This window comes from Dermochelys coriacea, chromosome 20 (assembly GCF_009764565.3).
Source record: "Dermochelys coriacea isolate rDerCor1 chromosome 20, rDerCor1.pri.v4, whole genome shotgun sequence".
In the NCBI taxonomy this organism is placed as follows: Eukaryota; Metazoa; Chordata; order Testudines; family Dermochelyidae; genus Dermochelys; species Dermochelys coriacea.
The window spans coordinates 2,221,760-2,243,925 of NC_050087.2; the positions used below are offsets into that span (position 1 = coordinate 2,221,760).

A 22,166-nucleotide genomic window follows, 5' to 3' on the forward strand; every position below is an offset into this window, starting at 1 on the left:
CAGAGTGGGGGTCCCGTGAGCTTCTCCCGCCTGTGCCCATCTGGGCTTGGGGCACTGCAAGCTCCCTGGGGCAGAGACCCGCTGGGCAGTGCCTGGCATAGCGGGGCCCTGCCCGGGTGCTGGGACGACCAACCATCAGGGAATGGCCCAATCCTGAGCTGGGGGCAACAGTGGGCTCGCCGGGGGGGTGGGGCCCGAGGGGCTCAGACCCGCAGCCCCAGTTGTGCCCCAACCTCAGCTGGGCCGTTTCTGATTGGCTGCCAGCCCCAGCCAATGGGCGGCCGGTGCAGCTACTCCTGAATGAAGTGTGTTGTGGAGTGACTCCGGGAGCGGCGGGTGTCCCGGACGCGGATCAAAGCGGTTACCCCGGGGGGCGACCCGGGAGCTGGGCGGCCGAAGCGGATCCACCAGCCGGGGGCCCTGCCCGGCCCCAGCGGGGAGCAGGTGGCCCGAGCCAGCATGTCCTAGCCCGCCCGGCACAATGTGGAGTGGCCGCCCCCCGGGATGTTTCCTCGGGCTCCTTTTTCTGCTCTGCCGCCCGGAGCTCGCTGCCGGCCAGGCAGGTAAGTAAAGGCACGAGCGAACCCCGGCGGACCCGAGCCGGAGTCTGCTGAGCGCCCGGGGCGGGGGTTGTTTGCACCTTGGGGTGTCACTGGCTCTGCCGAGGGAGGGAGGGAGGGGGGATGGTTTCGGATTGAGGCGCCCCTGAACCTGCTCTGCCGAGCGGCAGAACCTGCCCCCCCCCCCGCGCTGGGTTGTTTGCCTGGGCTGGGGAGCGGAGGCAGGTGGGTCTTAAAGCCACAGGGCGGGCGGGGGGAAGCTCCCGAGTGGGTTGGATCCACCTCAGGGGTTACGGGGTGGGGGGAAGGGGAGCTGGAGTTCTCCCCCTTGGTAAACTGAGGTTCATTAGCTCATTGTCGGCAAGTGCTTTGCAGAGGTCAGGGGCTGGAGGTTGCAGCCTAGTGGATCAGGGAGTCCCGGGAGGGGGGGACCTGCTGGGCCTTGCTCCCCTTGGGGCTGGTGATCAGCTGCCTTTGCACGGTTCTAGCCCCTGCCCTGCCTTGTCCTCTGCCCATTGCAGGCTCAGGGCCCGGACTCCCCAAAGCATTCAGGTGCCTCATCCCGTGGGAGTTAGGTGCGTAAATCCCTGGGCGGGGCTGGGGCAGGGTGGGCTCAGACTGTAGCCCCCTTCACCTGTTTGTGGCTTTGGAAGAGACTTGTCGCCCTTTGGCTTGGGACCCTCCACCCTCTGCTGCTCCAGGGGCTCTTGGTCGTTTTGCAATGATTGATTTGTTTGAAGCGTGGCAAGGCAGCGGATGTGTCTGGGGGCGAGCCGACAGTCACGTCCGTGCTGGCAGGGCCCCGTCTCAGGATCAGGGCCCAGAGGATCCCCCTCCCCCCCCAGCGACAAAGGCTCCAGCGCCCATGGGTTTTACCAAGAGAAATAAACGAGAAATCGGCCGGGCAGGAAAGCAAATGGTGCAGGGTTTCCTGTCTCAAAATGTCGAGTGGGAATGTGTCTGGGTGGCGGGAAGCGAGATGCCTGAGGATAAGGCCGGGCAGAGTGGGCCAAGAGCAGGACTCCGGTATCTTGCGTTACAAGTTCTAGGCCTCTCTGCGGGGCCTCGTCTCCTGAGCACACTTGACTAACAGGCTTTGGCAAGTTCAGGAACTTGGAATTAAAGGTGTTAGTTCAACGGCCGGCGTTTCCTGGAGCCAGGCCAACCCATCCACTCCCTGGGCACCTGCTGTGTTTGTTTGGTGGGTGTGGGGCGGGAAAGCCACTCGCTTTCTCGACTGGACCCTTTGAAACCATTCCTTGGGCCGGGCCTGGTGAAATCAGGGACAAAGCAAATGAAGCCATGAACGGGTCTCAGGCTCAAGAAAATGGGTTTATTCCCAGCTGTGCAGCAGGCTGCTCGGGGCGTCAGACCAGGAGGGACGCCACAGGCACCTTTCAGCCGTCGCTCTCACAGCACTTTGAAATCTTGAATGTGATGAGCTGCACATCGGGGTCCCCATCTCGCCAAACTCCTGACAAGCACCAGCCATGAGGCGTCGCCCACACACGCCTGCACTCAACCCAGTGACTTTAAGCACCGACCGTCCTCATGAGGCTAAACTGTTGTACGCCTTGGCCAGAAAACAGGAGAAACCCAGGGGCCACCAGTGCCTGAAACCCTGCTATGGAGGGGGATTGATTGGGTGGGCAAATCACTTCCCCATTCTCCGTGCCTCAGTTTCCCCACATGATGGGGAAGGAGCACTGATTCCTTTCTTGCGGGGCTGATTACTTCCTGTTTAAGTGGATCCAGATCCTTGGCTGGAGACACCAGGACAAAATATTTTGGGGATTATTAGAATTGTTCTCATCAGCCCTGCCTGCTAATGACCCCCACAGGGGTGCCGGTTTGGGCTCTGTGCTGGTTGCTTGGAACCAGTTTGGCGGGACATTAGCAGTCCCTGCAGTTGGTTCCCTGTTTATCAAGTCTGGAGAGAAAAAAAGCAGATAACTAAGGAAGAGCCCCTGGGTGGGATTCCCTACCCTGTGCCATGCAGAGCATTTGGTCCAAATGGTCCCTGTTTAAACTCCGCCGGCCTGGTTCTGATCTTGCCTGGCCCAGAGCTGCTCTACTGTGCACCTCTCAATTTACACTGAGGTGTCAGGGCGAGGAAGATGCTTCCCTTGCTGTGCAGTGCCCCAGCCTCGCTCTGCGCCCACAGCAGATTTGCATGCCCAAGGTTGGCTGGATTGTTCTGAACTGAATCACTTCTGCAGAAGCTCCCATGACTGGTTTTTAGTGCTCGCGGATCGTGCAGGTCTCAGCGCAATCCAGGGGAGGGGAGCAGTGCAAAGCAACCTGAAAACAACCGTGCACCCAAGGGGTGTTATCGCAGGGGCTGGTCCGCCCAGGCAGGGGTAGGGGAGTGTCTCCAAATTGGGGGTGGTGGTGAAAGCAACATTTCACTTCGTGATGTAACCCCTGGAGAGCCGGCTCGCTTTTTCTATGAGTGTGTGGCTGAGTCATCACACAGCCAAGGTGGTTGCAATTAGGGCTCTTGGTTTCCAGGGCCAGCTCTGGGTGGGGCATGGGGCCTAGTGATTAGAGCTGGAAGTCAGGACTCCTGGGTTCTACTCCCAGGTCTGGCTGTCGCTTTAGGCTAGTCAGTGCCTCTCTCTGCCTCAGTTTACCCCATGCATAAGCAGGGGCTGGTGCTTCAGTGGAAGGATCTATGAGGAAGTGCTTTCCGGGAGGAGATCTGAAATTTTACTGGGGAACATTACCTGAGCGAACCGTCAGTGGCTGGGACCCAGGAGTCCTGGAGGAACTCGGGAAGATGAGGGCAGCATACGGTGGCAGCTCTTTACAAGGGATTTTCCTGAGCACTGAGTGACAGTGTCAAGGTTATTTGTGTTTTCTGGATTTGCAGAGACCTTTGCTCTTGTTTTGTAACCAATCTGCTGTAGGTGCATTCCCGGGCGATCCTTCGGGCCGGGTTTTTCCTAGCTCCTTGGGAAGTCTGGCCTTTCCTGTGGCTTGATGCAACTTGCGTGTGCAAACGGGCCAGAGCGTGTCTGTCACCCCCAAGTGTGAGCGCCACTTGTGAAAAGACAAGCGTGAGAATCTGATTCCTCGGCAATTGGCTCCTGCAATTTTGTGACAAACAGACACTGTTGGTTCCCTTGCTTCTTCCTGGCCCTTGGGCTGGGCTGATTTGTCATGTCCCTCTAGTATCGGGTCTGATCTCTACTCACTGGGGCGGGGCGGGGAGGGTAGGCCGGTCTGCCCTGGGGGGGGATGGGACTGGATGCTGAAATAGACCGTTTCCATCTCTAACACCTAGCACTAAACCCACTTGCAAGGACATTTTTTCCACTCAGAACTTCCCCCACGGCTGCTGTGCAAGGAAACCAGCCCAAGGCCCTTGCTTTCCCTGCAATCCCAAGTTCCTCCCTCTGACGTTCCCCACCTGCCCCATTCTTGCCAAGATGCTGGATCCTGACGCCAGGAGGGGCCAAGAGGCACCAGACCCTTGTCAATGTCACTCTCCTCCCAGCTCAGAGGAGGGAGCTGCGTCTGGGGGTGGGGGATGTCCGGGCACAGAGGCACCTGTGCTCCCAGTCACAGCTGGCTGCTCTAATTTTAGGCCTCCCAGCCTTGACAGTGTCCCTTTAAAAATGCCTTTGGAGCTTGGCTCTTGCCGCATTCCTCACGCTCTTGCAGCCCCTTGCTTTATTTTGGGACTGAGCCCTGGGGAGCTGCTGGAGCAGTGGCCATGGATGACGTGAGGACGGGCTGTTTCCTAGAGCTGCTCCAAGCACATAGTGGATGGAATAAGTGGCATGACCGAGCTGGAAACAGAGAGGAAAGATGGTTCATGGTTAAAGTGCCGGGCTGGGACTCCGGAGACTTGGAACATAAGAACGGCCAGACTGGGTCAGACCAAAGGTCCATCTAGCCCAGTGTCCTGTCTGCCAGCAGTGGCCAGTGCCAGGAGCCCCAGAGGAAATGAACAGAAGAGGGACTCATCAAGTGATCCATCCCCATTCCCAGCTTCTGGCAAACAGAGGCTAGGGTCACCATCCCTGCCCATCCCGGCTAATAGCCATTGAATTTATTTAGTTCTTTTTTGAACCCTGTTATAGTCTTGGACTTCACAACATCCTCTGGCAAGGAGTTCCACAGGTTGACTGTGCATTGTGTGAAGAAATATTTCCTTGTGTTTGTTTTAAACCTGCTGCCTGTTCATTTCATTTGGTGACCCTTAGTTCTTGTGTTACGAGAAGGAGTAAATAACACGTCCTTATCTACTTTCTCCACGCTCGTCATGATTTTATAGCCCTCAGTCATATCTCCCTTTAGCCGTCTTTTTTCCAAGCTGAAAAGTCCCAGTCTTATTAATCTCTCCTCATCCGGCAGCCGTTCCACACCCCTTTTGTTGCCTTTTTCTGAACCTTTTCCAATTCCAATATATCTCTTTTGAGCTGGTCAACCACATCTGCACGCAGTATTCCAGGTGTGGGCGTCCCATGGATTTATATAGAGGCAATAGGCTATTTCCTGTCTTATTATCTGTCCCTTTCCGAATGGTTCCCAATATTCTGTTCACTTTTCTGATGTCCGCTGCGCACGGAGTGGATGTTTTCAGAGAACTCTCCACACTGACTCCAAGATCTCCTTCCTGAGTGGTGACAGCTAATTTAGACCCCAGCATTTTACGTGCATAGCTGGGATGATGTTTTCCAATGTGCATCACTTTGCATTTATCAACATTGAATTTCATCTGCCAGTTTGTTGCCCCGTCATCCAGTTTTGTGGGATCCTTTTGTAGCTCTTCGCAGTCTGCGTGGGACTTAACTATCTTGAATAGTTTTGTATCAGCTGCAAATGTTGCCACTTCGCTGTCTATCCCTTTTTCCAGATCATTTATGAATATGTTGAATAGGGCTGGGCCCAGAGCAGACCCCTGGGGGACACCACTATTTACCTCTTTCCATTCTGAAAACTGACCATTTATTCCTACCCTTTCTTTCCTGTCTTTTAACCAAGTGGTTCTCAAAGCTGGTCCGCTGCTTGTTCAGGGAAAGCCCCTGGCAGGCTGGACCGGTTTGTTTATCTGCCACATCCGCAGGTTCGGCCAATCGTTTACCTCCCACTGGCTGCGGTTCGCTGCTCCAGGCCAATGGGGGCTGCAGGAAGGGCAGCCAACTCGTCCCTTGGCCCCCGCCGCTTCCCGAAGCCCCCATTGGCCTGGAGCGGCGAACCACGGCCGGTGGGAGCTGCAATCGGCCGAACCTGCGGACGCAGCAAGTAAACAAACCGGTCCAGCCTGCCAGAGGCTTTCCCTGACCAAGAGGTGGACTGGCTTTGAGAACCATGTTTTAACCAGTTACTGATCCATGAGAGAACCTTCCCTCTTATCCCATGACTGCTTACTCTTCTTAAGAGCCTTGGGTGAGGGCCCTTGTCAAAGGCTTTCTGAAAATCTAAGCACGCTATATCCCCTGGATCCCCCTTGTCCACATGCTTGTTGACCCCCACAAAGAATTCTAGTAGATTGGTGAGGTATGATTTCCCTTGACAAAAGCCATGTTGACTCTTCCCTATTTCCAGCGGGCACAGTCTCCGTATGGACCCAGGGCCAGTTCCTCCAGCTCTCTGCCCAGTGTCTGTCCAGGGCCCAGCACCATGGGTCCTCTGGGGGTCTGACTGTCTGGGCGGTGTCTGTACAGTTACAGAGCAACGGCTGTGGCTGATTGCATAGGGGGGTGGATCTGCTGCAGGGCAAGGTCGTTCTCTGTAGCACCGTGAGGTTAATATTCTTCAGGCTCTGCCGTTAACCATCCCTAGCAGTAGGTCTCCTGGCACCTGGCCAGTTGCCTGGCTTTCCTTATGCCACCTTGAGTTCTTTAGTGGGTCCTTTATGACTCAACCCCTCCAGTCTCGCCTTTCAGTTTAGAGGCAGAGTCCAAAAGCTCTCCTGGAAAGAAGTGAACGCCCAGTCGTTGTTTTGAAGCCCAGCAAGGAAAACAGCAAGACAGGTGCCCAGAGATTGCAGGGCAAATACCCTGGGTGCGTGTGGGTTCTCTCCCCGCAGATCCTCTCCAGGTGGATTTCAAAGGTGGCTAAGACCCAGCCTGACTCTGTTCTGTAAATGTCCCATATGCACCAGGAAATGATTTATAATTTATTATGGGTGTTAAAGTAGGGCCTAGGGGATCCAGCTGAGATTGGTACCCCAACCTGCCGGGCGCTGCCAGACCCATAGCGTGAGATGGTCCCTGCCCCAAGGAGCTTCCAGTTGGCATAGGCAAGGCAGGCAGGAAACAGTTTCACACATAGGAAACTGAGGCAGGAGAGTGGCGGTAATGAGCCCAGGGCTCCTGCCCAGGGACGAAGGAAGCAGGAGATGGAGTGGGGGCCCTGTTCTGTGGGACAGGGGCAGAACCTCAGTCAGGTGCCGCAGGGGATTTGTCCGATCTGGATCTCACGTGTGTTGAGTTTGTCAGGCAACTATCTGGCTGTGCGGTGGGTGTGTCGGGCTGTGTGGGTGTTCGGGCTCAGCTGGGTCGCAGAGCCAGGCCTAGCTCCCGATCTCTCTCTTTTTTCCTCGCCTTTGTCTGGTTTTCGTTCAGCTTCTGCAGCTCCTGCGTGCGATTCAGAGCCCAGGCCGGGAGCTCCCCCCATCCCCTCCCGCCGAGCACCCGGGCTTTATCTGGGGCCAGGACATGGTGTTTCCCTCTGTAGCTCTTTTGTTCCTGGCTGGTAGCTGCTCTGACAAGCAAGATTTTTTTCAAAAGCCCCTAATGGGCCAGAGCCTGGGAATGAAAAGCCAGCCCCACGCCCAGGCGGGGTGAGCGGATAAAGGCGCCCCATTGTGTAGCCATGACAGCCATGGAACTGGAGGGGGCACAGGGTCGGGACCCCCTGCCTGGCTGCCCGGGGCTGTCGGCAACTCAGCCCCAACCCCCTGTAACAGCACCACTGCTGGCTGCGGGACCAGGACTCCTGGGTTCTCTTCCTGGCTCTGGAAGGGGAGAGGGATCTAGTGGTTAGAGAAGGGGGGACTGGGAGTCAGGACTCCTGGGTTCCAACCCTGGCTCTGGGAGAGGAGTGGAATCTAGTGGGTAGAGCGGGGGGGCTGAGAGCCAGGACTCTTAGATTCTATTTCCACCTCTGCTACTGCCTCTCTGCCAGTTATGTTCCCCTGCTCTGCCTCAGTTTCCCCTCTTAGTGGAAGTCTTTGCTGGCTGCCCCCTCCCTCCCACAACTTCTTCCTGATACTCCCCCACACACACACTCACCAGAGGGGGCTCTGTGGGGGCAGTAGCAGGAGCTGCCCACCCAGCTCAAGGGCATCTGTACAACCTGGTGGTGAAAATGCCAGGGGCTCACAGTCCCTCGTCTGCACAATCCCTTGACTACTGTCCGGTGGGTCATGGTGGTCCTTGTTCCATGGAGCCCACTGCCCCCATCAGACACAATTCCCCACACCTAGTATCCAGCCTCACTTCTTCTTCCCTCCGTGCTCACCCTGTGGCTCCCTGCAAGCCCCCTGCACACCCAGCTGATCTGGGGCTCTCTGGGCATTGGCTGCAGGCTTCAGCTGCCGGTGGGTCTGGGCTCGGTGCATTCCCAGCATGTGCAGCTCGCAAGGAGACGTTAAGTCCCTGCCATGTTGATTGTTATGTGTGTCCCGTAAGGCCTGGCGCTGCCCAGACAACAGGAGTCAGGCCCCAGCCCCAAGAGCGGAGAAGCCAAGGGCACGGTTTCTCTCCCGTTAGCCCCTCCCTGGCTCACCTGCACCTGCCAGGCTGGAGAACTCACCTGTCCCATCAAAGGAAAGAAACCAAGGAAGTGCCCATGGCCTGAGCTCGCCCTGTGCTGGAGGGGCCTTGGGGGATCCTGTCCTCGGCTGCAGACCCGTTGGGTGCAAGGGGAGTCCTGGATCAGGCCCCAGCTGCAGGAATTTTGCTGTCAGCCCCACCCTGTGTGAACCCAGCTGCCTGTCAATCAAAGGCATCAGCCCCCCCTTCGCTGCCATCCTCCGCTTCCCACCGGGAACCCTCTCCGAGCCATTCGCATGCCAATGGCCTGAATCCTGACTCTGGATGTCCTGCCCCAGGTCTCCTCGCCTGCTGTCTTCTCCACCCTGCCCGGTTTGATCCCCAGTGCTTGGCTGCCACCTCAGCTCCCGCCCACGGGCCAGAAGGGAGGCGTCAATTTCATGTCGTGCGACACACCATGGAAGTGACCTGGGTGCCCCCGCAGGCTTCCCACCCCGGAGTCCTCTGCGGGGAGTTGCACTGCCTGGGCCAGAAACGGGGATGCGGGACAGTTTGCTTCGATAGACCCTCCCCCCACCCCAGCTCTAATCCCCCCTCAGCCATTCAGGGCCCAGGACACCCCCGGGACGATGGACGGACGGAAAGCTGCAGCTCACGCTTTGTAAAAACGTTCAAGGGACACTGATGTGTTAAAAATAACTCCTCTCACCCTGCCTGGGCTGCTCCCCGGCCTTTGCTTTTCCCTTCTTGCTAGTTCCTTGTCCTGCTGAGACCTGAGCAGGGAGGTTGGCGCTTTTCCTTGTGGGCCGTTGTCCAGTGGCCAGGGGAAAAAGGGCCTTGGGGACTCAGACTCCTGGCTCCTTTTGCAACTCTGGGGTCTAGGGGGTTAAAGCAGAGGGGCTGGGAGTCAGGACGCCTGGGTTCTTTTCCTAGCGCTGCTGCTGACCTGACACACAAGCCCTTTGGCGAGTCCCTGCACCCTGCTGCACCTCAGTTTCCCCCTCAGGATTGTGGGAGTGGCGACAGTCAGTAGGCTCAGGGCTGGAAGTTTCCGGGGTGTTCAGCCTCTGCAGGAAAAGCAGTGGGAGCCGCCGGGCACTTGGGGATGTCCAGACCCCCGTGTGCCTACCCAGGGTTTGGGGGCTCTTGAGGGAACAGGGGGTTACTCTCCCCCTAGTAGGGTTGATGACTCTGCCTGGGGATGCAGCTCAAGGAGTCCCTGCAGCCCAGGGCCGGGGGCCTGGCTGGGTACGTGAAGGAGACTCCGTCCCTTTGTGTGTCCAGTTAATGATTTAGCAGCTTCGCTGGCTCTCGCTTTTATTTCTAGTGAAAGCACATCTGTTCCCAGTCCCCAGGAGCAGCGTCTCTGGGGCTGAGCCAAGCTCCCCGGACCCTGATCTGTCCGCTGGATCGGGCCCGGAGCTGGGTTAGACTGAAAACAGCTGCCAGAGCCCCCGATCTATGTGCACCGGAGCACCCAGCCTGACTGGAGCACCTGAACCCGCATGGCCAATGGACTTTGTGTGGGTGCCCTAGTGGGCTCCGGGCGGGCAGGTTTTCTCTATATCGTCAAATCACAAACATTCAGCTCGAGTCTCCATCTCTGCTCGCGGGAGGGCAAAAGCTGAAATAGGGTGGGGGTGGGGTTGGGGGAGGGCTGCAGGTCAGGAGTGAGGGGCATTGGTAGAGTTGGGGGGAGCCCAGGGCTGGGGTCGTGGGGGGAGCTACTTTCCAGGGCTGAGTCAAACAACACTGCGGTTCTGTGGATTGTTGGGGCCCGACTGGCTGGGCTCGGGGGGGCCCAGATGGGTGATGGGGTCTCAGCCTCTGTTATCCTTGGGCCTTTCGGGGCTGGCGGGGAGACGGTGGCAGCTGCTTGGAGCAGTTTAAAGTGGAGATTGGGGGGTGGGTTGGTTTGTGGATTCCAGGGAACGGATAAAGTGAGGCCAAGCGGTGAATCTGCAGCAGAACTGGGGACAGAACCCAGGAGTCCTGGCGCTCAGCCTCCCTGATCTAACCATTCGACCCCACTGCCCTCCCAGAGCTGGGGACAGAATCCAGGAGTCCTGGCTCCCCGCCCCCACCAGGCTCTCTCTGTGGCTGGTGTCCTGCAGGCTGCCTGTGCTGGAGCTGGCCCACCCCACCCCATTTCCATGGGATGGGGAGGGAACGTTTCTGGCCTCCCCTGAATGGCCTCCCGCAGGTTTCCAGATCCCTCCATTCACTCTGCATCATGGGGGGAGGACACTGTGTGTGTGTCAGGCCCCCCTTGCCTGCCCCCTCGGAGTGGTGTGGGGCTGGGAGCGAGGCGAGGCGTGGCCCAGCCCAGGATTGAGGGGTGGCCAGGGGGCTGCACTTGAAGGAAAGCTGGGGGGGCGGGGGAGGGGTCAGAGGTTTGATGGATCCTGGGGGGGGCAGGTAACGGGACCCTTCCTTACCCCACTGCCTGGTTGAGGAGCTGCAGTGTGTGCTAGACACAGGAGACCCCTTTAATGGGGGGCAGTGGGGTGCCCAGGCCCTGGGGGACTGAACCTGCAAGGCAAGGCCTGTCTGTCTGTCCCTGGGGGGGGTCTCTCTGTCTGGGGCTGGCAGCTCCCCGCAGTGTCCCCAGGTCTGGCTCACGGGCCGGGGCTCCCTCCCCCACCCAGGGGCCAGGCCCCACGGGCCCCCCGCCTGGAACGCAGCTGGGAATCTTTTTTTAAACTCCCACCAAAATAGCTCCTGTGGCCGCGCCCAGCTGCCTGGGGTGGGGGGTTGCTGCTGCCTGTCAGTCACCACTGCCCATCCCCCACTCCCATTGGGGGGTGGGCCCCTGTCCGCCCCCCAGCTCCAAGCTGGGGTCATCAGAACCGAGTTAAAGGCGCTTTCTTCCCCTGGGCCCCTCCGTGGGGGAGTGGGGCTTGCATTTGTCTGGCGTCTCCCCTGCCCGGTGAGTCTGGGGTGAGGGGGGGTGCTATTGGGGGAGACAGAACAGCCGGGGGGGAATCCAGCAAAGGGCTAAAAAAATCCTGGAGCCCCTCAGGGCAGCAGAGAGCAAAGGGTTAAAACACCAGCCATGCGGGGGGAGGGGGCAGCAGCTGGGGCTCTTGCTCTTCCTGCCCCATCTGCACCTGACTCCCACCCCACAGCAACAAAAGGTCCCGTTCCCTGCCTCCCCCCAACCAAGCCAGATCCCTGGGCCGGATGGGAGCTGATGCCCCCCAGAAGGGAAAGGCCCCGTGCCCCATTCCCTGCCCCCGTGAGCCAGTCAGCCCCCCACCCTGGGGCTAGATGGGAGCTGGTGCCCCCTAGATGGGAAAGGCTCCGTGCCCCATTCCCCAAGCTGCTCACACCTGTGACAAGGGGGCAGGGGACATATGGGGGGCCAAGAGCAGGAGTGGGGGGCTGTGCCTGGATGCTCCTCCTGAGCCACAGGCATCACCGGGGCATCTGCTCCACCCCTGTCTCCCCCCAGCCCCCTGGGGAGGTCCCGGTCTATCCACCTCCTCTGGTGCCAACCCTCTGTGCTGAAGCACGCCTCTCCTGGCGGCTGGGGGGGCCAGGAAGGGGGGCCCTTATCTCAGCCCGGAGACAAAGACCCTATTTAACACAGGCTGCCTGAGTCTCGTCTGGCCCCTTGGTACCGGCCTTGGACGGGGCCGCCTGGGCCAGCAGGAAGGACTCGGGGGGGGGGGGGGGGAGCTGGCCTGGCCTGGTCTGGCTGGGGAAGCCAGGAGCGTCCCCCGAACGACTCCCCCAGCCTTTATCGGGCAGGAAGGGTCGGGTGCTGTCTGGCTGATGGGCCTGTATCCTGGCCTGGAGCCTCCTGTCTGGACCTGGGCTGGGGTGGGGGGTGATGGGGGGAGCTGCTCCTTGCCTGAGCCTGGCTCCGAATGCCACTGGACCTGGCGGGGGGGCAGGGGCTCTTGTAGCCCCCCCATTTGCTGAGCTGGCAGGCACTGCTCCGGCCTGTGGGGATAAAGGGGAGTGAGCAGGGGTGTGGAATAGTGGGGGGCTGTTGGGGGTGGTGCTTGGAGTGTAGGGGGCATTTGCCAGGAATGGGATTGGGGGGGCTGTCTGGAGGGTTCTAGGGTGGGGTTTAGGGGGCTATTTGGGGTGCTGTGGAGCTTTGGTGGTGCTTTGTGGTGGGGTTGCGCTGGGGGGGCAGCAGAAGCACAAAAGGTTTGGCAGGATCTGCCCCCAGTGGCTGGCCACATGCCCTATGGGGGGGATTTCTCCTGACTCCCCCCGCCAGGTGCAGGGGCAGGAATCTCTGGGGAGTGGGGAGGAGCAGGGGCATCAGTGTAAACCAAAGTGGGGGCAGGGATCATCTCCCTGGGAGGGGCAAAGGGGGCAGGGATCACCCCCCTCAGGGGGCTTGGGGGCTATGGGAATCGGATGTAAGGGGGCAGCCCCCCCAGGAGCTGATGGCTGGAGCTGTTCCTGGTGGGCGGTGCTCCCCTCCCCACGGATAATCCCCCTATTGTAAGGGCAGAACATGCCTGGGGCCCTTCCCCCCCCCTTTCCCTTGGCTGCACAAAGGGCCCCTCGGAGCCTGGGGAGCAGATACGCCCCAAATCTGCAAGGCGGCTGCATCCTGCCGGGCCGGGCACAATGGAGCCCCTGTGTGTCCCCCGCCCCCTCCCTGGAGCTGGCAGGGCCGCCCGGTCCCCAGCCCAAAGGGCTGATTCTTCTGCACTTGGGGGGGGGGAGGTGGCATCTGACCTTTGCAGGGACTGTCAGAGATGATGGAAAGTTCAGCTGGGCGGGGGGAGGCTGAGGGGGTTGGGGGGCAATGATGGGAGTGGGGTGGAGAGAGAAAGGGGGGCAGGAGATGGGGTGGGGAGGAGGGGTGATGGGGAGGGCAGGGAGTGGGGGGTGAGGGGCAGGGGCTTGCAGGGGAGGGGAGGAGAGAGGAAGAGGGGCAGGGGGTTGTGGGGGGTTGTAATGAACCTACAATAAAACAGAGGGAATGGGGGTGCCTGGGCTTCCCTTCGATTCTGTCCCCCCCAAGAGCTGGACACGGCTCCCAGCTCTGGCTCTAACCACTGGCCTGCCTGCCTTGTCCATGCTGGGAACAGAACCCGGTGCCCAGGCCTGGGCTGGAGGCCGCAGCCGGGCTCTGGGGTGTCTCTGACTCCAGCCGGGTGCCCCCAGCCAGGGCTGCTCGTGCTGCGTGACGCCGGCCGGCAGCGCCCAGCCCTGGGGGCGCACGGAGCGGGTTGTTTGTTTGCTCCCTTGCACAAGAAGCGCCCAGGCCGGTTCGGCACCCGCCGGGGGATGGGGAAACCTCACGGGATTTGGGAGGCGCCGATCTCGCCCCTGTGCAGCCGGGACCCAGGGGTGAGGGGCCTGCGTTCGAGCCCACCGCACAGCAGGGGAGGTCGGGCCCAGAGAGGCGCCCAAGGACGCGCTCCCTGTCTGTGGCCGCCCTGGCAACTGAACCCAGGTGTCCTGGGTGCCAAGACTGGTGCCCTCCCCCGTGCTCCGTCCGCCTGAGCAGTGCCCGGATGGATGGTGGGTGGCAGAGGCCGGGAGCAGATGGCATGGCACAGGGCCGGGAGCACTGGAGCCGTCCTGGGAGGCAGCACATGGGCCTTGGCCCCACGGCAGGCAGGATCAGGTCCATCACCTGCTTGGCTGAGGTGCCCCCTACCCCCCGCCGCCTGCTGGCATCGGCTGCCCCCTGGCCACATCCCAAGCGCTGCCTCCCCCGGCTGGTGTCACAATGGAGCTTTTATGGTGCTGTGAGAGGGAGGGGAATGACTTGTCATTTGTTTACCTGCAAGAGGGTGGAGCTGGGTCCCTGGGTGGTTGGCAAGGGCCCAGAAAGGGCCTGGCTGGGAGTATCAGCTGGAAGGCAGCCAGGGAAGGAGGGTTGGGGGCACCCAGCGAAATGGAGGGGGCAAGAGCAGCCCAGCCAGCACTACCCAGCGGCTGCTTTCTGTCCTGGCTCAAGATTGAGCAGCCAGGCCTGGTGCTGAAGAGAATGGCCGTTGCAACAGTGTTTCCCCCCTAGTGAGCTGCCAGGCAGCGTCCTGCCAGGAGCGGCCCAGCAGGCGGGTTGTGACCGGGGGGGGGGCAAGTGTGCGATTAACCCTTCGGTGGCTCTCATGCCTGCGCTTTTCTCATTGCAGTGTGTGCAGGGACCCTGAATGGGCTGAGCGTGACGGGCGATGCTCAGCACCAGTACCAGACGCTGTACAAGATGTACAACAACTGCGAGATCGTCATGGGCAACCTGGAGATTGTGCTGATCGACCACAACCAGAACCTGTCTTTCCTGCAGGTGAGGGTGGGGGGCTGTGCCACCTGACAATGGAGGAGGGGGTGCTGTGGATGAAAGGGTGCTTTGCTCTCTCCTCCCTCCCATCCCGTCTGCCTGCCAGGTGGGAATCTTTACTCACCCAGCCTGCTTTCCCTTGCCAGCTGGTGACCTGCTCTGACATGCCCGGCTGGCAGCATGGGACCGGGTGGGAGCAGGTGTGCCGCCCCCCCCACTCGTGTTGCACCGTGCAGGGGGCCCGGAGGGAGGGCGGGGGATCTGGGAGCTCCAGGGCCAGGGAGCGTCAGCGTGGGGTGCAGTGGCATAAAAGGCAGAGCTGGGCTCCAGCCCGTTCTCTTGTGCTCTCCTGCAGCTTGGGGACGCAGACATGCCTCTGGGGTCGCTGCCTTGGTGAATCTGGCTTAGCACAGTTGTGCCGCAGCCCCCTGGCAGCCTGGAGCTAGTCCTTGCTGGTGGGAGCCGGGGGGGGTCGGACTCCAAACTGCCCTGGGAACAATCAGGCTGGGTTGGGGCTGCCTGCGCACCGTGGGATTGGAAGAGCACGGGGCAAGTGAAAATGTCCGGACACACGTGTGTGCAAGCAGGGATATATGTGCAAATTCTCTCAGGTGCAGGCTGTTGCCTGGGCATGGGGATCACACGGGCGTGAACTTAAGGACTTCCAAGACCCTGGCAGTTTGACCGCTGCTCCTGGGGGCGCAGGGTGGAGGGGGCGGTGCCAGCATCAGCCAGGTTTGGAGGGCAGAGACCCGGAGCTTCTGGGACACCCGCCAGCCCCTAAACACTTCATCTCCCTCCCCTTGTATTGAAACCCCCCTCAACCCACAGAGCTGGGCCCCAGAACAGGAAAACAGGTGAATTCTTGGAGCCTCTGGGCCTTGTCTGCTGATCCTGTTGAATCAGATCTTTCATGGCCCACAGCTGGGCAAATGCTACTGGTACCAGTGAGAATTCGGAGCCCAATATGCTTAATGCACCGTCATTTATATGGGGAAGAATCACGCAAGCCGTTAAGGTTACACAGCACACATCTTTCCCCTACGCCTCAGCTTCTCAAGCATAAACTCTCAGTAGCTATGTTGGCCTTACACAATACCCTGAGTGGCAAACAAAGCAGGCCAAGCTACCAGTCCTAGAAGGAGACTTTACTTTTTTTCTCTTCTTCCCCCTCGCAGGTACTTGGTCTGTCAAGGGTCCCCTGAAGCAGAGTCTGGTCACCCTGAGCCCTTTGGTTCTAGAATCCCGCCAACGGCCCTTGAAGTTGCCCCGAGCCCTCTGTCTTATAATGCCTTCACATGCTAATTGGGGAACTAACTTCACTAATTTACTTTGCTTCGCATTTATACCTTTTTGTTCTCAAAGGAGCCACATAACTCCAGAACTATGCCTTGTGGGCATGTATTATTAGGTTTTTCAATTAATATTTTGAAAAGGGGGGGGGCTGTAGAACAGACACCAGCCAAAGCTCAATCCACGTTTTCTCTCCCATCAATCATTCACTTCAGCTTTCAGCATGATACCATCCACAGTGGCCGTTTTGACCCACGTTAGCTTGCGCCAAGCCCACTGGTCGCATGATATTACGTTTTCTTTACTTTGTGAGCTGGTCCGCTACTGAGATATTCCAAAGTTCGATGTTGAAACCATACAGGCTGATCGAGCCATTATCAACCATTAATTCCAATGCAGTTTCAGCACTTCCAGTCATTGTTCTCCTCGTTGATCTAATGCTAAGAGAATCCGGCTCCCAGAATCCTCTCGCAAGTTCAGACCTACCAAGCCGTACCAGACTCATGCTTGCCACATTCATTCAGATCAGTCACAGCAATTCATAAGAATTTGGTGCCGGCCCCAACACCCCCCGGGTGGGGACAAGGCCTTAAGCTGGCAGGCCCAGAGAGTCTCTTTCCTGGCTGGTAGCTCAGGAGAACTGAAGAGGGAAACTGACCAGGGCTGGCTGCGGTGTGAAGGGGGGCATTGCAGGTTACACAAATATGGCCAGAGGCGTGTGCCCCCGTGTGCATGCATCCCTGTGTGCGTGCATCCCCGTGTCCCCCCGTGTGCGTGCATCCCCCGTGTGCGTGCGTCCCCGTGTGCCCCCATGTGCGCGCATCCCCTGTGTGCGTGCGTCCCCGTGTCCCCCCCATGTGCGTGCAGGGGACTCTCTCCCTGCTCTGTAACTACACCGAGGCTCCTGCGCTCCGTCCATCCTGGCGTCCCGGGGCTGGGCAGGGGCATGCTGCGTTTGGAAGGCCCTGGCCGTGCTGACGCTAGGTGAGGGAGCTTGGAAAGTCTGGGCGCGGTGGGGGCTGACAGCGCTTTCTTCTGCTGCTCTCCAGACCATCCGGGAAGTAACGGGCTACGTCCTCATCGCCATGAACGTCTTCACGTACCTGCCCCTGGGGAACCTGCGCGTCATCCGGGGGACCCAGCTCTATGAGGACAAATATGCCCTCTTCGTGCTGCTGAACTACCACACCAATGGCTCGCATGCCCTCCGCCAGGTGGGATTCAACCAGCTCACAGGTGAGTCAGCTGGCCCCGCAGGGCTGGCCTGGGGCTCTCCTGCCGCCCGCCGTGGCTGCGCCTGAGGGGAGTTGGGCAGTTCTCAGCCCACTGCCTAGTGAACGGATAACGTTGTGCAAGCCGCGTCTGACGCTAGCCCGCCCCTGGCTGGCAGCGATGCCTGTGGAGCTGCCCCAGCCTCTCTCGAGCTGGCACCCCAGGGCAGGGCAAGGACACGCTGGCAGGGGGCGGGAGCGGGTATGGTGTTGGATGCACCTACTTTCCGCATAAACACGGTGAGCTCATCCTTGGCCACTGTTCAGATTTGCAGAGGGGAGGAGGAGAATCCATTGCAGGCTCCAGGTGACGCATCCCGCCCTGGCAATGCCCCGCAGAGCTTTCCCCCCATGTTGACAAAATGTAGCCACTTCTGGGGTGGCTGGTGGGAGCTGCGGGGGGATCAGAGCAGTGGGCTGCCTTGTCCGGCGTCCCCGTCTCCAGGCAGTGGCCAGGACCAATTGCTCTGGAGGAAGATGCAAGCCGCCCCAGAGGTTGCAGGGGGGATGTCGGGTAGGTGAATGCATCCCCCGTGTTGGACTTTGGCCAGGCTGATACCCCTGCTCTTACCCAAAGCACCAGGGGATCCCAAACAACCTGAGCACCCAGGGCTGCCCCTCGGGTCAGACCTGCTCTGGGGTGAGCTCAGTGCTGGGATGATGCCCCCCAAGGCTGAGGTCACGTATTTATCTGCAGGGCCAGCAGCTCACGCACACCAGCCCCCACTTACCTATACTAGGGTTAGGCTGCTGCCCATCACCAGGGTGTCTGGGCGCCTTCCACATAATAGCAACAGCCAAGTCCCTAGTGTCGTTCCTTGGTGTCTCTGGCCCGTCTCTGATTTTGGGGGTCAAGGCTCTGCTTTGGGAGGGACATGGGAGTGGAGCATCATTCTTTTGGGGGGGCCTTTCTCAGAGGGGTTCACCAGCGGGGCATTCAGTCTCAGTGCCCCGTTCATGGTGCTTGGCCTGGGCGCCAAGACGGGGGCCGTGGGGTACCAGTTGTAAACTGCCGGGACGGGGGGTCCCCAGCATCGTGGAGCTGAGTGTGAGCCAGTGACCTCCCCTTGCCGCGCTCTGTGCCCTGCCCCCAGCCCCTGAGCCCTCCGAGAACATGCCTCTGACCTGTGCCCTCCAGGCGGACTGGTGGGGTGAAAGTCCAGGGGCCGACGGGCGCTTTATGGGCGCTCCTGGCCAATGGGATGGCGGGACGGGTAATCAATCCCCTTATCGGCTCCTAGGCAGGTTTACGAGCGTTTCCCAGCCTGCTGATGGGATGGAAGCAGGTGAACAGTTTGGGCAGAGGCTGCTCCAAGGTCAAATCCGCCTTGGCTGTGGGAAGAAACAGGGTCAGGCTGGGCCGGGGCTGGGAGGAAAACCCGGAGGGGGGGTGGACGGTGAATCAGCGCTAGGGGGCGCTGTTTAGCAGGGAGCGGGATCAGTTGGGGGCTCTGCCCCCTTGGAGTCAGGGCCCAGGATGGGGCTAGGCAGTGCTGTGGGGTTGGGGGCTCAGGAGGGGGCTAGCGGCTGCTGGGTTGCCTTTCAGGTGAGACAGGACAGAGGTGATGGTGGGAGATCCCCTAGCCAGTGTTCTGAGCGCTGGCCTGCTGCCCCCTCTCCCTGGCTCCACGCCGAACCCCCCTGCGCGTCTGGCTATTCGCTGGATTTCTCCTCGCTTTCTGTCCTGGGCTGTCGGGTAGCAGCGCTGTTAGATGTCATCCCACCCAGAGGTGGCTGCACTCCGGGGTGGGGGGGGAAGGGAATGAGCCCTCCTCTGAGCTGCAAAACTCAGCCGTGGGTCCGCACACAGCCCTGACCCCTCTCGGACCCGTGGTCAGCCCCATGCCTTGGGTGTACTTTGCAAAGCCCCCTGGGATACTGGAGAGGAGTTAAAATCAGCAGCCAGGCACCCTGCCAGCCCATGGGGGGCTCACGGGTGCCTGGGAGGGGAGTGGATGTTCAACTCCCCGGGGTGCCTGCCGCGGCCCCATGCACAGGTGCCAGGAAGGGGAGCCGTGTGCAGGCTGGGGCAGGTCCCGGCGGGGCATTCCCGTCCCCTGGTGCCCGGCCTGACCCGCTGGCTGTGCCAGGCTGTTTGCGTTCGGAGTGCTCCAGCCGTTCCGCCCGAGACGGCACCCTCACCACCCCATGGCAAGCGCCCGGCCTGCCCCGCCCCTACGCTGGGGCTGCCGTCCCCACCCGTCCCGACTCCGGCTGCCAAAACAACCCGGGCTGGGTGGAGCCGGCCAGGAATTGCCTCCTGGAGCCGGAAACTGCCCCTTGGGTGGGGGATGCTGGCCTCTCCTGTGAGGGGCAGTGGAACGGCCACATGTAGCCCTCTGCTAACGGGGTGCCAGGACCCGGGGTGTGAGTGGGGCTCTGTGTGCCTGGCCCCAGACAACCCCCAATTCCGGCTCTGTCCCTCCCCTGCCACGGGGACATGAGCCCCCTGCTCTGTGGCAGCCCCCTCCCTTTCTCTACTCCCACCCCCCAAAATCTACCACCTGGCTTCTGGGCGCTCCCTAAGTCCCAGCGTGGGGGAGGTCAGGGCCACGGCTCAGCAGGGGGCACTGCCCCAGGGCAGAGCCTGGTCCCAGAGGGTCCTTGCCCTGCAGAGATCCTGGCGGGCGGGGTCGACATCGAGAGGAACGAGCAGTTGTGCCACGTGGACACTATCGAGTGGAGGGACATCATCCGGGACCAGCTGATCGACCCAGTGGTTCGGCAAAATGGCAGGAATTGTGAGTGTCTTGAGGGAGGTGGTCCCAGCCACGGCCCCCACTGCCTCTGGCCTACCAGTGGCAGCCCCCGGACCCTGGCTCCCCTTGCTCCAGGAATCTTAAGCCCAAGGATCTGGTCCCGAATCGCCCTCCGCGTGCTCTGTCTCCTGCCAAGAGCCCCCCCCCCCCGTGCCTGCTTGGCTCCCCATCTCCCCTCCTCTCTCTCTCATCCCCGTGGGCTCTAGGTGCTTTTCCTGGGGGCTACCCTGGAACAGATTTGCAGGATGGTTTCTGCAGGATGCAGGCAGGGGCCACTGGGGCCGGGGCCAGGCAGGTCCCTTCATGGGCACAGATGTGGTCAATTAACAGGGGCTGGGCAGGGGCTCAGGAGTGGTGGGTTCTATTTGCAACTCCGCTACTGACCTGCTGGGTGACCCTGGGCAAGTCATTTGACCCCCTGTGCCTCAGTTTTCCTTTCCACCCTGGAATCTTGGGGGAAAGGACTGTCCCCTGCTCCCTTTGTGCAGCACCTGGCACAATGGGGCCGCCTGGTCTGAGATGGGGCCTGCCAGAATCACAAAACAACAGGGAGGCAGAGTCAGGATCCTGCTCCACCTCTGGATGCATTCAGTTCCCCCCTGTGACACCTCACCCAGCCCTACCTTTGCAAATATTAGCCCTCACGGCCAGTGTCCAAAACTCCTTCCCAAGGCAAACAGGGCCTGGCAGGGCTCCCAGCTGCAGGGAAGAGCTGGTCCAGCCCAGCCTGCCAGAATGAAGAATCGAGGATGCTGCTCTAACCACTAGACCCCACTCCCCTCCCAGAGCCAGGGATAGAACCCAGGAGTCCTGGCCCCCCTGCTCTATCCACTAGACCCCACTCCCCTCCCAGAGCCAGGGATAGAACCCAGGAGTCCTGGCTCCCAGCCCCACCCCCCTCTAGGGTTCCAGCCTGCCTCTGCGGGGAGCAGCTCCCCAATGAAGCAGGCGGTGACTGCGGGGCGACCTAGTGCTCGTTAGCAAGCTGAGACTGGGGGTGGTCCGAGCCCTGGGCTGACTTTCCTGTCCCGTGCTGCGACCTTGCCCATGCAAGGGGCTAGGTTTTGGCATCTGCCATCCCAGCCGGCGCCCTGCTCTGTCCACCTGGCCTGCCCCACATGAGGGCATCGGAGCAAGACCCCGTCCCCTCTGCCCCTCTCTGATGCTGGGCATTTCTCTCTTGCCAGGTGCCCCCTGCCATGAGAGCTGTGACAGACACTGCTGGGGCCCGAACCCAGAGGACTGCCAGAAATGTGGGTACCGGCTTGGAGCCTGCCCAGCATGGGAGGCGGGCAGCTGGCAGGGCTGGGAGCCAAAGAGGGGTCTCTGCCTCGCAAAGAGAGACCAGAAAGTTGTAGGCCAGGGGCTGGCTCTGCGGATCTAGTCGGGGGGCCGGGCGGGGGTAGCAACGGGGCTGGGGAGGGGGCATGGGGACCAGCCAGGGGGCCGGGCGGAGGTAGCAGCAGGGCCGGGGAGGGGGCAGGTATCCCGGGCTTGGGGGAGGTGGGTTTGAATCCCCCTGGATGGGCCGAGGGCTGGGTAGGCCATGGACACAGGGCTCCCTCTTCCCACTTGAGGGGTCCCTCTGGGTCGGGGGGGGCAGGGAGGGGGCCTGGATCCGGCACCGTTCATCGGGCTGCTGGGGGTCGGGGGGTGAGGTCATGGGGCCGGAGCGGGGGTGGGCTCGGAGAGGGCTCAGGCCACCGCCCCCCTCACCCATCTCCTCTGCTCCCCCCTCAGTGACCAAGACCATCTGCGCCCCCCAGTGCAACGGGCGCTGCTTCGGGCACAGCCCCAGCGAGTGCTGCCATGACGAGTGTGCGGGGGGCTGCACCGGCCCCCGCCAGACTGAATGCTTCGTACGTCCCCTGCGGGGGGGCTGTGCTGGGGGAGGGGGGCTGGGTGTCTGTGTATGCTGGGGGAGGGGGGCTGGATGTCTGTACTGGGGGGTGTCTCTCTATGCTGGGGGAGGGGGGCTGTCTGTGCTGGGGCAGGGGGGATGTCTGTCTGTCTATACCAGGCCAGGGGAAGCGGGGTGTCTCTGTGTCTGTCCCCATGGGCTGGGCCGGGGTCCCTGACACTCTCCCCCCCCCTCAGGCCTGCCGCCACTTCAACGACAGTGGGGCCTGCGTCCCGCTCTGCCCGCAGCCGCTGATCTACAACAAACTCACCTTCCAGCTGGAGCCCAACCCTGACACCAAGTACCAGTACGGGGGCATCTGCGTCACCAGCTGCCCACGTGAGCCAGGGCTGGGGGGCTCCCGCGGACGCCTTGACCTCTCCTGTGGGGG

At 60.9% G+C, this 22,166-nt stretch overlaps 1 protein-coding gene across 1 annotated transcript in view; it reads left to right on the top strand.

The window, feature by feature from the left end:
* The first annotated feature begins 293 nt into the window (after positions 1–293).
* The window catches only part of ERBB3 (erb-b2 receptor tyrosine kinase 3), a 37,938-nt gene continuing 16,065 nt past the window's right edge, over positions 294–22,166 (top strand). The window contains exons 1-7 of the mRNA XM_038378199.2: positions 294–563; positions 14,407–14,558; positions 16,895–17,081; positions 19,732–19,857; positions 21,063–21,128; positions 21,616–21,734; positions 21,973–22,114. Of these exons, the coding sequence (XP_038234127.1) occupies positions 482–563; positions 14,407–14,558; positions 16,895–17,081; positions 19,732–19,857; positions 21,063–21,128; positions 21,616–21,734; positions 21,973–22,114 (874 nt within the window). The 5' untranslated portion in view covers positions 294–481. The remainder of the gene's footprint in view (positions 564–14,406; positions 14,559–16,894; positions 17,082–19,731; positions 19,858–21,062; positions 21,129–21,615; positions 21,735–21,972; positions 22,115–22,166) is intronic.